Here is a 15089-nt window from a genome sequence, read left to right as displayed (position 1 = left end):
TTAAAGCCTTGTAGTTTGGATTCACAGGCAACCATGTTTGCCCATAAGTTATTTTACGTATACGTATGCTAAAACGTAAAAAATGCTTACAAATTAAATAAAAATATCTTTGATATGTAGATTTATTTTTGTTTAGTTCTCATAATTTACAGTAATGAAGCTTCCATAACATAAAGTAACTTTGACAGGTTTGGCATTAAAAACTGCGGACATGACTGCCACGTTTGAATCAAAACTGTACATCTCTCAACATTATTACTGTTATTACTTATATTATACTTGACATAAACATGTAAGTAGTAGAAAGCAATAATTCCTGCTTTGTATTCCTTCTTGATTACTGCATAACAAGTCATGATATACTAAACATAACACACTTGAGATTGCACTCAGTATCACAAACGGGAGAGGAGACAACACAAAGCTGAATACTGTTATCTATTATTATATAAAAACAGTGTTATTAGAAAAACAAACACTCAAAACCCTGCAAGTACTACAAATTGGCACAAGCATGATTCAAAGCAAAATAACTATTTTTGGAAGAAAGAAATTATCAGTGAATATTGGAGCTATTTGCAGGCCTACTCCATTATTTACATTATATGTACTTTATAAAAAACAATGCTATTAACTGACGTTTCCAGGACTAAAACTAAAAAAATGTAATTTATTTAAGTACCTTAAAATGCACTTGTATTTTAAAATACAGAATGCAGATTGAGACATATTCAAAAAATGGATTTAAAATGCAATGAAGAAAATAATCAAATTACACTATATATGAACACAAACAGGTTTGGTCTGAGGTACATTTCTGTTTATGTATAACGTATTCGGGATGAGGTAAGTTGAAAGTCAAAATGAATGATTTCACAAATGCAATGTTTTACATGCAAACATATGTAAATTTATGGCATTACTGCATGTGAAAGATATGTTTCTACAGCCGTAAATTTGCTTTTGAAGTCTGAGAAAGTGAAATGAATCTTAATGAAGATGGAAGTGGGTCTGAAATTATCAACCGTCTTTACACATTCCCTTACCCAACATGTAATATACAAATCACATTTTCCAAATTTAAAAACATTTCCTATTTTCATTAATTTTTCAGTGCCAATAAATATCCCAAAGAATAAATGGTTATTATAAATGTTATTAAACTTCACTATTTACTGACCGTCATCATAAGAAATGTAAATTACCTGTGCATTTATAAATCATTTATTAAAATGTGTATGTCAACATAAAGACCTGGAAGAAGTGTCAGAAAGGATGTAAATTTACTCAGTGGCTGATACACAAATTTTCATGTTGTCCCAGTATTACTGTCATCCTCAAAGCAATTCCCCAACCTCAAATATAAATAACTTTGGATGAATGATAGAACTGGCCAGCAGAATGCTACTGAAGTATTCACAAACAATACAGTCTATTAAAAATGTAAAGCTTTTAATGATATATAAGGAAGAGAAATTATAATCCATTAATTTTATTGTGCTGTCTTGAAGAAAACAAAGTAGGACCATAATGTAAATCTAAATTCAACATAATTTTAAAATGAAAATATTAATTTGGCATCAATAGCAGCAGTTGAAGCTAACATAAGTGATAGAATTTGACAAAAAGTTTATTTTAAATTTTTAATACAGTACCATTAGGTTTTGAAAACTCAAGTCTGGAAGATGCCTGTCTTCTGGGCTGTAGTGCCACATAGTCTGGTACAAGTTTACCAACGTTTCAGAGGTCCTTGCTGCCTCCACCATTAGGGTGACGACTGCCTCTGACTTCATGGTGCTACAACCCAGAAGACAGCCATCTTCACACTCTCTGCCATGAAAATCTCAAATACCACTCAAGTCTGGTACTTGTGAAATTACATTTTGCTATCTCTCCCCCTGTGTCTATGCCACTGACTGCAAGTTCAGAGTGAACTACGTGTGACCACCATTAAGATATTCAGTACAGTACTGCAGTGTTGCTGTTTCTTTAACAAGACATTTAAATTCACAATTGTTAATAAAAGATTAATGTTTGCTCTGTGATTACAATTAAGTATGAAACTAAAACATAGTGGAAGTTCCTTTTTCTGGTCTGCATTTAAAAGGTGACCCAATTGTTTACATCATGTTACATTATAATCTAAATTTCCATTTCATATTCCATTTATATCTTAAAATAATTATTATTCTGCATTTATAATTAAACATTCTTTGCAATTACTAACTTCATTAGAACTTCAAACAATATATATTTATTTTCTTGATTACAGAAATAAAATAAGATTATTTATATCTTCAATTAATTATGCATTACCTGTCTTGGTGTAACAAAGAGCATATTTAATGTCAACATAAATAGTTTCCATATTTCTTCATACTTACATAAAAAAGCCCTTTTACCGCGGATGTTATATTTTTTAATCCTAACTCAATATTTTATGGAAGAACTCTATTAAGTCTAAACATCTGGTTCATAAAAACCAAATGTAGACTAATTTAAAAACTCAACAATGTGAAACTCACGATATGATGAATCACTACCAATAATTTTAAATACCTGTATCACAAATAACTACTACACATATTCATTCATGTTTTTACATTATGTACAAATGTACAGTTATTTACATATAAAATACTGTTTGCACAAATAAGCATGGCATATAACCAATATGAAAATTTTATTTTGCCAAGAACAGATTTTGTCTGGCAGTGGCAAATATCAGTACTGAAATTCATTACTTTTTCTCTACAGTTACTCTTTCAAAATATTTAAACATGTATAAATATTTTTTAACAAAATCTTCCATCAGAAATGTTAACATTCTAAAAACAGTTCCCATTCTCTTGTAAGTATTACAAACTCGTATAGAAAATGAATGTGTCAGTTCCACTATAATTGGACTCCAAAATATTTTGAGACGAACAGTTCACTATCTTCATCTTTCAAATTGCTTTGGATTTAGGAAAGTTAGTACTACATATATTGCATACAATATGCAGAGATATCTGCTGAGAATATAACTTCCTACAAAAATGGTGGGTGGCTATTTCTTGTTTTATTCGTGCTTCATCTATTGAAACAAGTGCATATCAATCTCAGTAGAACTGCCATACTTTTTTTTTGATAACAAACATTTTATTTTGAAATGCACTGCTGCATGTCTGACATGAAAATTTCAAACTTTCATTATTGGAATTTAAATAGAGAGTTCAGCACATTAATACACTGTCATCTAGCAGAACATTTTAATCATAAAATATGCCAACATCATATTATTTCCCCCTGAATTTATTTTTTGGTGCAAAACCTTTTTACATTTTTTCTTTTGCATATTTATCATTTTAAATTAATCACCTTTCTGTAAAAGTAGATCCAGAGTTTTAGAAATATACCTACATAAACGTATATAAAAGTGTGAACATAAGTATCACAAAACAATCAATTATATTGATACTGTGTGTTTGAAATAAAACATATACTACTTAAGAGAGGAGTTTTATTGCATGAAGTCAACATTAGACTGTAAAATTTAACTCCCATTGCACAAGAATTTAACTGTTACAGTGTAATATATATATATATTTATTTATTTATTTATTTATTTCATCTCATTTATTTTCTGACTGTAATTTCCTTACATTATTAATTATGTTCTTCCTATCTTTATCTGTAATTTAATATATTAAATATAAACTACCACAGGAAAATAATTAAATGAGTCCTGGCAATGAAAACACAAATAGAAACTTGGAATTATTTCTCACATCTGCCAAACGCTGTTGACCATTTCTTCAACAATACAGAAGTTACGGAATGGTGACCACTGTACTTTTTAGATTAAAAATATGTATTGTACATAAAATTATGTGATGAAACTGAATCAGCTAATTAAAAGTCCTTAGAAAAAATTTCAAGGTTATGGTACATGCAAGTTGACAGACAAAAAGAACTTTCCTGACTAGAGCACAGAGATTATAGTAGACATCAGTACATGAAGTGGTAGTATTAAGATAGAATCACAATTGGAAAATGACGGGTTTCAATAGTGACAAAGACTAACATGTACAGGCTACAATCAGTACAACTCATTCAATCACAGATTCACACATTCAAAATCATACAAGATTCACACACAAATCAGAAATTGAACCCAGAACCTCAAAAGGCTGGTCGGAGTAAAAACTTCAACTTCCCACTTAAATCCATCAGGACCTAATGATAATCTTATAATACAAAACTTCTAGAATAAGGTAGTAGACAATTATGTTATCACAAAGCCTGTATAAAGTCAAAATGTTTTCTTACGTTCTCGTATTAAAAAATGCCATTATGAACTAGTTCTATTACTGATTGAAATGTCTTCAATAAATTAGATGAGACTTTTAATTATGTAATTATATAAATAAATAATGAAGATAAGTGTGGCATAATTCATAAACTGTATTAGATGAAGTCTGACAGACATCAATGTACTTTCATCTCCATTCAATTTCACTTTAACTCCTTCATATATAACCACGCAATAAACATCAGGAACATGCTGAAATTTGTAAATACACCATATTTTATTTATGCATTATAGAAGCATGCAGTTTAAGTCCATAATTTACAGAAGACAAGATATTCAAGTGAAATATATTTTTATGAAGACAAATACAAATTTTCAGTTACAAATTATTCTACAGTTGGTAGCAGACAACAAATACATAGGTTTATGACAGATAATGGTACATCCTTCAACACGGACTGATGCGTTTATGAAACACTTCAAATAAACTCCGTATCACTGTATTAGAGCTATAACAGTTTGGATCATTCATGTGTACTTAACTAAAAACAAGGAATATCTGTTACATTACAATTCCTACCAACATATACTGTGACTGAATGCAAGGAAAAACAGAAGCTATTATATTGAAGGGAAATTAAATAAAAGCATGTTAAGTTCTCTGAATTAACCTCTCTTTGCTGTGCATAATGGCATACGCACAGTTCAATGGGTCATGCATCACAGTAGCATACTAAACTCCTGACTCAAAGTCTGGGTGGTAACCCTGTAGCAAAAGGTTTTAAATTCCCTATTTTCATACAAAAAAGTTAAGGTTCCAAGACGCAATAACCTAAAAATAACAGAATAACCATTAGTACAGAAAGGCAAAAAGAGTTCTAATGTTACTACTTTCACATTAACGTACTACTCAAACAAGAAGCACCTTCTTATCGCGAGTCTCAGCCTTGCATGGTACAAAAATCACAATAATGTAAAAGATAGAGTTCAATAGAAAAGAGGAATCCTTAAATCTTGCATGTGCCACTGTAAACCAACGCCAAACAAAACTGTGGTCATGATTCATAACATATTACTTACAATATTTAGTAAAGTCTCTCTCTTTCATTACACAACACTCAGTTAAGACTAATTACCATGCAGATATTTCCTTTTCAACTATACAAAATGAAGGCAATTTTACTGGCTGGAAATATATGAATAATTCTATACAGTCCAACAAAAATAGCATATCTACTGGGCATTCCTGTTTCCAAGCAACAATCCACGAATCTCCAAGTTAAAGTGCACATAATCTGTGCTGAGTTGTTACATTCGTTGCCTTAAATTCAAAAGTATGTGTCTGTATAAAACTCTCAATTTCTGCTATGAACACATTAAGTATGTCTTTACTCATTAAAATACTGTTTTATGATAATAAAATGCAGAGTCTACATCATTAAATTGTAGGCAAACTCTAACATTTGAAAAAGCAAATGAGACCTGAAGATATGCTATTTCACAAGAACTGCAACACGTCTGATAACAAAATGGAACACAGGCCAGCTGTCAATTCCTGCATATACACATATATAAAAATGATGTCAATTTTCATAAAAATGGTCTTCACATCTATTAATGTACTATTCCTTCTTTAGAATGTAGATACCACCACAGATAATCAAAATGTCAGGGTTTTTTCTCCATTTTTCCATTCCTGTTTCAATACCACAGTGTCACTAATATGTTAACCAGTACCAACTTTACTGACTTGACGTAGTCCCATTTCAGATGTACCATAACTAATACTGCCGATGTCTCTTGAAACATCACCAAAAATAATAATTGTACTTCTTAAATTAGGCACTTGCCAAAATTACACACTATCCAAAATTTCTTCCTCTCCAAGAGCTACAGAGCTACATCTGGCATTTCAGCCCTTTCTTTTATGGCCGGTTACATGTCTTAACTCCTTTATTGATCCCAAAATGTGGATACCAGCAGATCTGACTGACCACAGAGGCAGCATGAGGGCAAAAACCACACATAATCCAGTTGTTTCACAACTGATAAAGATAGCCATCTTCAGATGATAACTTCATTTCTTTTTAAAGCTGCAACATTTTAAATACCCAGACATGTCGTTCACTTAATGGCAGAAAATGCTGCAATGGATTCTAGAAGCCTTCGATTACATCATACACTTCCAAAGTGGCCAAGATCAAGTAAACCATCCACAAAGAGATGAGCAGTAAAGACGTAACATACTTTAAAAGTTTTGGACCTCCAAGTTCACCACCTACCACTTTTGACCTTCTTAGCATTAATATAAATATGGCAACTAAGGCTTCTGAGCAGAAAATTGTGACGTTGAATGCCAGGCTGAAAAGAAATTCAACATAATGTTTCTTTTTGTTCTGCAGAATACTTGCAGTAATAAATGAGAAGAAAAGCTGAAAAGAGATTCATGTACATCTTATGGCATGAGTACCTTTAAATGTAAGCAAGTATACACACACATGCAGAAAGACAGCAAAATATCAATGTTACACCATCAGATACAATTCTATTACGTAAACATCAAATACTGCATATTTCCTTTCATGTTTTAGCCTACATAGCACCTGAAGATGTCCTGTGAGGGCAAAAACGTTTAACACAATAAGCAACATTTAATGTGCATATACTAAAGTTGTATTTGGTGGTTTAAAGGTAAATTTATTTAATTGATAGAACAGTATGAACCATAAATATCAGTCTCATGGAGCAGTCAATTTAGAAGTGAATATTTCTGTATTTTATTCAGTACTACAATTTATGCTGAACCATATAAAATCTGACTACTTGATCATCATGACAATTCACTTTCTGAATGAATAAAACAAAAAATAATACTCTTCATTTGACACATTACGAAAAGTCATTAATAATGGTGTTGGGAATTTCTAATAATGTACATGCATGTAAACTGAAAGATAAGAGGTACTGGTAAGATTAAAGTATCATATTATAAGGGCCTATTTCAAGTAATGACACACAATGGCACCACTAAAATTTCCATCTTTGGCTTTTACGAAGGAAGAAATCTAAATAAAGATTAAAACAAATGACTGGTTTTACACCATCATAAATGTTTAAAAATTTGATATGAAAGTCATTCATAAAATATCCTTTACAGTCTGTACAAAGTACAATAATATCTTTCTTTAAAAATAAGTGAATTCTGTTGTTTCCTCTGCCTGTTCTAAATGTCCAAGCTGCTATGATCATTATCATCTCCAATTTTTATAATATATGCAACTGTAAAGTATCTACTCCTTAAGCTCTGTTCTCTATAAAACCATACTCACTTTCCAGGTTGCACCAGAAACTTTTTGCCTTTAATAGCATGGTATATGGCGGCAATAGACCATGCAATACCAATACCCAGGAACACGTTAACCGCATTACTCCCAGTTACATTACCAACTGAGGCATCTGCATACTTGTCCTGGATAGCTGCCACCTTGCTGGCAAATGTGTCTATGAAGAGAGGGAGACACTTATAACCATATGGCACACACAATATGCATGCACTATTATTAATCTGTAATTTTTTTAATTTTTAAAACTTATAGTATTGATTATGTCCTTCGGCATCATTCAGTATGAAGGCAGATTCCAGAAGAGATATTTTTATTGGTAATTTCGTCATAAATTGAAGGTTACAATTCAAACATTTCTTAACATTATTATTTTGTAAATGAGATTTAATAAAATTTCTATACAAACATCTATTCCTGTATGAACATAAGACATCATATTTGTAAGGGTTAAACAATTTTATGGAAATAACTTCTCATCCAAAATCTTCACCATTATTTCTTTTAAGTTACTGGGTATTTCCAGGTAAATTATTTCTTTTGCAATAATCAAATAATTCTGATGTTAAGGTAGATATAATACAATATACATACAAATGCAAAATTTTTCTATTCAATGGTTACTCTATTTTGCTTATGTTGAGAGTAGCCAATGGTGAATTAACTGTCATAAAATAACAGGACCATGGTTTCTGAGCACATCATATCTTCTTTTTATGTTATTCTTTGGTGATATTTTTATCATAAATATTCTTTCATAAACATAATATACATATCTGCATCACACTGAATCTGCCATTTCAGTTTGGACACCTTTTCAAGTAATTTATTTTTCTTATTTTCACACACATTTCTTTCTTTTAAATTATTAATATATTTTGTAGAATCCTATGTTCAATAATGGTAACACAGTTCCAACATACACATCATAATCATGAATTTTGTAAGATTATATGTCATTATGGCCTGTTCTAAAGCGGTAAATTGTGACCAACACACATCTGATGCAAGAGGCACTAAAGATAAAAATAATTGACATCACATCTAAAATAATATTATTTTGATACTACTGTAATGTACTGTGTCAGGGTGATCTAATATAATTCAGTAGACTTTACTCACACTGAAAAGACTTAGACATGATCAGCTACAAAATGCTATCTTAACCCAATTTATAAAGGTTTTGAGCCACACACAGTAAGTTTTCTGAACTGAACAGCCATGAAGCAAACTAATGCATTATGGGTTGGCCTAAATTGACAGTAGAAGCATGTCACACCTCCATGAAAACTGACGACATATAAGACTGCTTTTGTAATTCCTTTGAATATGATTTACATATTTATAGAACTGAAGTGCAAATATTTCATGTTCAGAACACTGATTGACTGATTAGGCCTGCATTAAAGAGAACACATTTCAGAAAGACAATATCACACACACAAAAAAACATGCCACATGTTGTACAGTTAAAAACGAAGAAATAAAATTTATAACTGGAGTTAAAAAAGAACATAACCACCATTAAATGCAGTAAGACACACCATAATTGGAAGCTCTTATTTAAACAAACACTACATTCAACTGCAGTTAAGTTTACTCCCATACAAAAGCAACAAATCAAATGAATTATTAAAATAAACAGTGGCCAGCTCAGTTAGTACTAACCACTCTATTATACAACAGAATACTACTGGATGGAAAGTATGAAATAGTTCATACTATCCTAAACAAAAGTGCAGAATCTGCTACAAAACAAAACACTGATAATTTTGTAAACAGTTGATATAAACATTTACCACATATTTCATGAATTTATGAACAAATTTCTTACAGAAACTCTCGTTTGCTCACCACAGCACACTACAAACATTTAAAATACATATAATTATTTCAGTTCTGTGAGTGTGTTAATTTCAAAGCTGTTTCCATTTAAACCTCCATTATTAAATATAACTGCAGTGTTAAAAGTAAATTAATGCCACAAAATGTGAAAATATGGTATATGGATAACAAATTCTGATCCTTGTTAGTAAGCATTAGTATGGCTCTTTAAACACAAAATGGTTGCAGGAAATATGACCGTCTATACCTGGGAGACTTGTACCCATTGCTACAAAACCAATAGCTGTGACAGAATCCTTCATGTTGACAGAGCAGCCAAAATGAGAGGCAACATCACCAATAAGAGCTGTCAGGAATCCTATCCATACAATGGATACGGCAAAACACACGTACCCCTGACCGACATCTATTAATGCATCATCATTACCGAGAAAGAAAAAAAATGTTATTTGTTGCATTCCTTCATAAAGATGGCAATAAAAATATTAATGTAGCAAAAATGGAGCCACTTTCATGTCTGCAAAAATTAACTTACCTATCTCAGAACTGTACAGCAAATAAGGAAACAAAAATATAAAAAAAAACCAAAAACTAAATTACTAAGTAAATTGTGGAAATAAAACATCACATTTATGACAACAGAACAAGTGTCTGTATTCTTCAGATGGCTACAGACAGCAGAATAAACCATTTACTCTGCGACAGACATACAGTAGCTTCACCGAAGAAACTGAGCATAACATTAATTATTGTCATTATGTTACATCACTGGTTCCTACTGATAAGAACTGTATCCAAGATGTCCGAAGTACTTGGTTCCTCTTAACCTGCAACAACTATGCCCTCATAACAATTACTGTTAGAAAGTCTCCAAAGTCAAAGTTCGAGGTGGATGAAGTTACAGGTAGTAGGAAAGGGAACATTACGCCCATCTGGTATTTAAATTGTTTTAGTTGTTGAGGAACAAGAAAAGGAAATAAATGTAATAGGTTTTATACTTCCTCTGTATTAATTTGTCTGGAGCAAATTTATATTTAGGAATGTTTTGAAGAATAACTGTAAAAACAAAATATATGTGGTAACATGCAAAAGGTAATATAAAAGACTGACATAATCCTTAAATATTCAAATATTCAAAAAAACTTTCATCAAAGGGATAAGTTTCAATAGGTTCATTTAATAACATCAACTGCAACACACAACAAAAATAATGTCAAAATTGATTACAGCTGCCATCTTAGTTTATGAAGATTACATAGTTGTAATCAATTCTATTAATATGTTTATTTGTTGTATTTTACAGTATTTAATAAACCTAATAAAATGGAATGCAATAGAACAAAATTAAACTTTAAAGTAAAACATTTGTTCAAAGTGGAATATGAATTTAAATATTTAATAACAATACTCATAACTACAAAATATGCAATGAGTACTAGGGGTCCTTTCCCTTAGGTCAAAGCACAGATGAGGTGTAACACTAACTACTCAACCCACCTACTGCCAACATCAAGAGCAAGAGCACCTCCATGGTATGAAGCAATACAGCTTAACTTTTTACATACATACAGACATACACAATAAGCTACAGTGATGCATACATATGGTAAATAGAGGGAGGTATATGGGTGATATTATCCAAAAGAAATAAGTTTTGTAAATAACGTGAATAAGGAGAAATACGATGAGTATAAGAGCCATATACGCTTACTAACAATGACTTATATCAAGATGTGAGATTTGAGGTTTCCATGACCAATCTCCAAAAGATCATCATTAATACAAAGTATTAATACCTCAATAGTTATCACACTACACAAGTAATCAAATGGTCCAAGAATTAACCCCTCAGACATTAAACACAACAACTAACACTACAGTGGCAACCAACTACTCACAACATTCTTAAATCAAACTCCCAAAACACAGTGTACATTATATATACCTCATTCAAAGGGAACTGTCCAACATAGTGTGCCAAAATTAACTAAGGTTTCAAAACTCCAGATATACGAAACTAATTGGAATATTGGGAGAGAGAAGACAAACTAATAAATTGTGTCCCAACAAAAACTCAAGACAATTACCTAATTAAAGTAGCATGTGAATGAAGGTCAGCACCTACAATTTACAGATATCTGAATGGTACAACATGGATATGGTGTCACCTAATACTGGGCCTGTTAAATTCAATCCAATCCTCAATACAAAAAATTACTTACGCAACCTTTGTTTTAATATAATTGCCTCATCTCTATCTCACTTTCCAAGTGGTCACTTTAATCACTGAAGTTTGTACGCAGTTGTTTGATCAGTCAAAGTTATGTGTCACGTCCATCGTAACTTTATTGTTTCTTCTGCTTTAGTAACATCTGGTGTGCATATAAATTACAATATTTATTATTATGCATGAATAATTTCCTCTATTCCTCCATATATTGGCGTGGCTTGTAACCCTACAGTCTTTCACAAACTTCCGTCACCGCAAAAGCTTCACTTTATGCGTCTTATATTACCCACACAGATATTTCATTCAATGGGATATAAAAAGATGATTCTTTTCTGGCAAGTAAGAAGTTGTCATTATATTGCTTTCCTTGTAGGTTACCATTATTACCATTATATAAACACTTTCACATAAGGCTCAATAAATATTTAATTAAATTTTAATGTATGCTAGATGTCTGTCCACATGGTTCAGATAAATTATTGGGCTGAACTGGCTTATATGCAAGGGAACAGGACTACACTAAATCTTGCATAAATTTTTCTAACCTATAATTCACATAACTTAACCTAACATTCTCATCCCTTGTCCTTTATGTCTGCCGTACCTTTCACCCAGACACAATACATGACAGTCTCTCTAAATTAAAGAGAGTGATTTTCAAAATGGATACCTAAAGGTAGTATTCAATTTCAAGGGCAATTTCTAAGCAACATCCAAGGATTTAGTATGTTTTAAAACTTTAAAAATGTTAAATCTAGACTGTCATTCTCTTACACAATTACCCACTTCATAAATATGGTTTTTAAAGTATTAAATTAATTTGAATTATTTACATGCAATTTTCCTTAAATCTTTTAGGTACCAACTGAAAGAACCTCAAAGTTTGGCAGACACAAAATTCTGCAGCACTGTGGCTAAAATGTAATGATTTCCCAAAAAATAAAAATAAAAATAAAAAAAATAAATAAATATATATATATGAGACGTCCCTTAGGTTCTAAATAGAAAATCGCTCTCAGTCTTTAAGTTCATCTGTAAGAATTAAATGAAGAGTTCTTCTCAGCTGATGTTGGAAGCTGCCGGAGGGCTCTGTTGCCTTACCTGGTACACTTGTACCGAGAGCAACAAAGGCAATTGCGGTGATTGCATCCTTGAGGCCCACTGTACAACCAAAGTGAGATGCCACATCTCCAATGATGGCCGTGAGACAACCAATTCCACATATTGAGATAACGAAACATAAATAACCATCAAACATATCTGGGGAGTAGAAGATGAGAAAAAAATTCATCAGCTGAGTAAAACTTGGAAGAAAAGAATTGGAGGACAGGGCATAGTATAAAAGAGTCATTCATAGTGTTTAGATTATCAACATGCTGAGAGGAGTCAGTATAAATTCTGGTGCAGAAAATAATTGAAGATATGGAAAGAAAATGTATTGTAAATATACAGAGTGAATAATTTGACACTTCACTACAATGTGCTCACTTCAGAACAGTGTTACACCAGGTCTCCCCAGTGTTTCTTCGTCATTAGCCTCAGTTCAGTAGGCCTTGTATAAAATAAATTTTTGTTAACAGCAGTAGACAAATTTCATAACAGTTATATAAACAAGGGTATACAATACAACATTTAAAAACTGGTGCAGCTAATATAAATGAAAGAAATGAGAACAATAAAATCTATTATGATCTGGACATCGGCATGCAGATACTGAAATGCAGAAGAAATGTAAACTCCAGTTTACATGAGGATGGGTTCTAATACTGATTATATATTGCATAACCTAACACCAACATTAAATATGTGACTAAGACATTTATACGTTCTGCAATGAATAAGTATACAAAATTATCAATATCTGGAGCAATTCCATTAGGTATTTATAAAATACAATTGTGTAGTTCCTTTCACTGGAAAATACATAAAGTCTGAAGATGCTGTAACTAGAGACCCTCTCTAGCCAAAACATTCCTGTGATAAAGGATAATGACTTCCTACTTCAGCATTTTGAAATGTGTTTTGAGAGGCATATGAATTAAAAGTGGTTTTGGAAAGGATTACAAATTTAGCCATGCTGTTGGACAAGAATGTTCATAGGTTTGTGACTGAAAAGACATGTCATACACAGGTAACATTTCATACACAAATGTCATGTCTTCTGCCCAGTGCTTCGGTCCTGAAATGTCATTTATAAGGTACGGTGGCTGAATGGCTGAATAAAGAAAGTGGAAACAAAGAGCAATAGTGATAATAACAAAAAACAAGAAACATTAAGAAAGAGAAGGTGTGAGGTATTGAAGGCAGCACTATAACATTCCGAAATATGGCAAGCAGGCATTGGTTGTATTGCAAATAATTCTCTGAAGGTATCCATCTGTGCACCTAGATGTTGCTTACATACATTATGCTAGATGTACTAGGTTGAATACGACAGTAAGTTATCTAAAACACCAAAAGAAATAGACTTAGCAGAAGTAAAAGCATTATTACTATTACATATTCGAAAAAAAAGAAAACCTCTTACATTAAAAGTAGTTCAGCTTATTAACAACAATACCATTCCATCAAAAAAGTTCAAAGTGAAAATAAATTTTTAAATATAATATAAAAGCAGAGTTCAAGTAAACAACAAAAATTAGCTTCGCTGGTATCACTTCAATTATTATTAACAGTAAAATAAGATTATGAAGTTACTTGTCATTTGACAGCTTCAATGACAGAACATCTGTCCAGTAAGTGCAAGATTGGGTGTACACTTATTGACAATCAAGATTATATCATGTTATGATGGCATACAGAGACATAAACATAAAGCTCCACACATTCTGGACTTTGACATTAAATAGAGAATAGTGGCTAGCTTCATGTTCTGCCACTCTATTCCACATTCCCCTTTAAAGGAGGCCATTCTGGAGGCATGGAAGAAGGGAAAAATACCTGCATAAATCCAGGTTACTCTGCCCACCGTCAATCAATTATAATGGCTGGGTGTATTGTGTACTGTCTAGGACAAGCATATCTACAACACAAAGTACTTAATGACAGTAACAACAGTTACGTGTACGGCTGACCCAAGATTAAAGATGTGGTTCAAAAATTATGCTTTAACATTGTGCTGTGTTATACCAACGAAGCAATACTTTATGCTGTATTAAGACAGAAGAGAAGAGACATGAAATGAAGACAAAGCAGGTCTCAGGTGCTACCTGGAACACTGGTACCCAGTGCAACAAAAACGATGGCTGTTACAGAGTCCTTCATGCCGACCGAACATCCAAAGTGTGAGGCAACATCCCCGATGACCGCTGTCATCACACCGATCATGATGATACACACAAAGAAAGCGGCATAGCCTTTGCCAAGGGCTGCATATAAC

At 32.1% G+C, this 15089-nt stretch overlaps 1 protein-coding gene across 5 annotated transcripts in view; it reads right to left on the bottom strand.

The window, feature by feature from the left end:
- Window positions 1-104: 104 nt before the first annotated feature.
- Calx (sodium/calcium exchanger 3) overlaps window positions 105-15089 on the bottom strand; it is a 71732-nt gene continuing 56747 nt past the window's right edge. The window contains exons 6-9 of one of the 5 annotated variants that reach the window (XM_022057231.2): window positions 12812-12970; window positions 9728-9886; window positions 7624-7795; window positions 105-6655 (exon numbers count right to left, since the gene is read on the bottom strand). In XM_022057231.2, coding sequence (XP_021912923.2) covers window positions 6451-6655; window positions 7624-7795; window positions 9728-9886; window positions 12812-12970 — 695 coding nt within the window. In that variant the 3' untranslated portion in view covers window positions 105-6450. Of the gene's footprint in view, window positions 6656-7623; window positions 7796-9727; window positions 9887-12811; window positions 12971-13124; window positions 15079-15089 lie in introns of those variants that run through there. The other 4 variants (XM_087344110.1, XM_087344108.1, XM_087344111.1 and 1 more) reach the window with 4 other exon arrangements.

Source organism: Zootermopsis nevadensis, unplaced genomic scaffold (genome assembly GCF_977971745.1).
Source record: "Zootermopsis nevadensis isolate Lab colony 2312 unplaced genomic scaffold, Znev_1.0 Znev_ptg000007l, whole genome shotgun sequence".
NCBI lineage: Eukaryota > Metazoa > Arthropoda > Insecta > Blattodea > Termopsidae > Zootermopsis > Zootermopsis nevadensis.
This window is presented reverse-complemented; position numbering and strand designations above follow the sequence as displayed.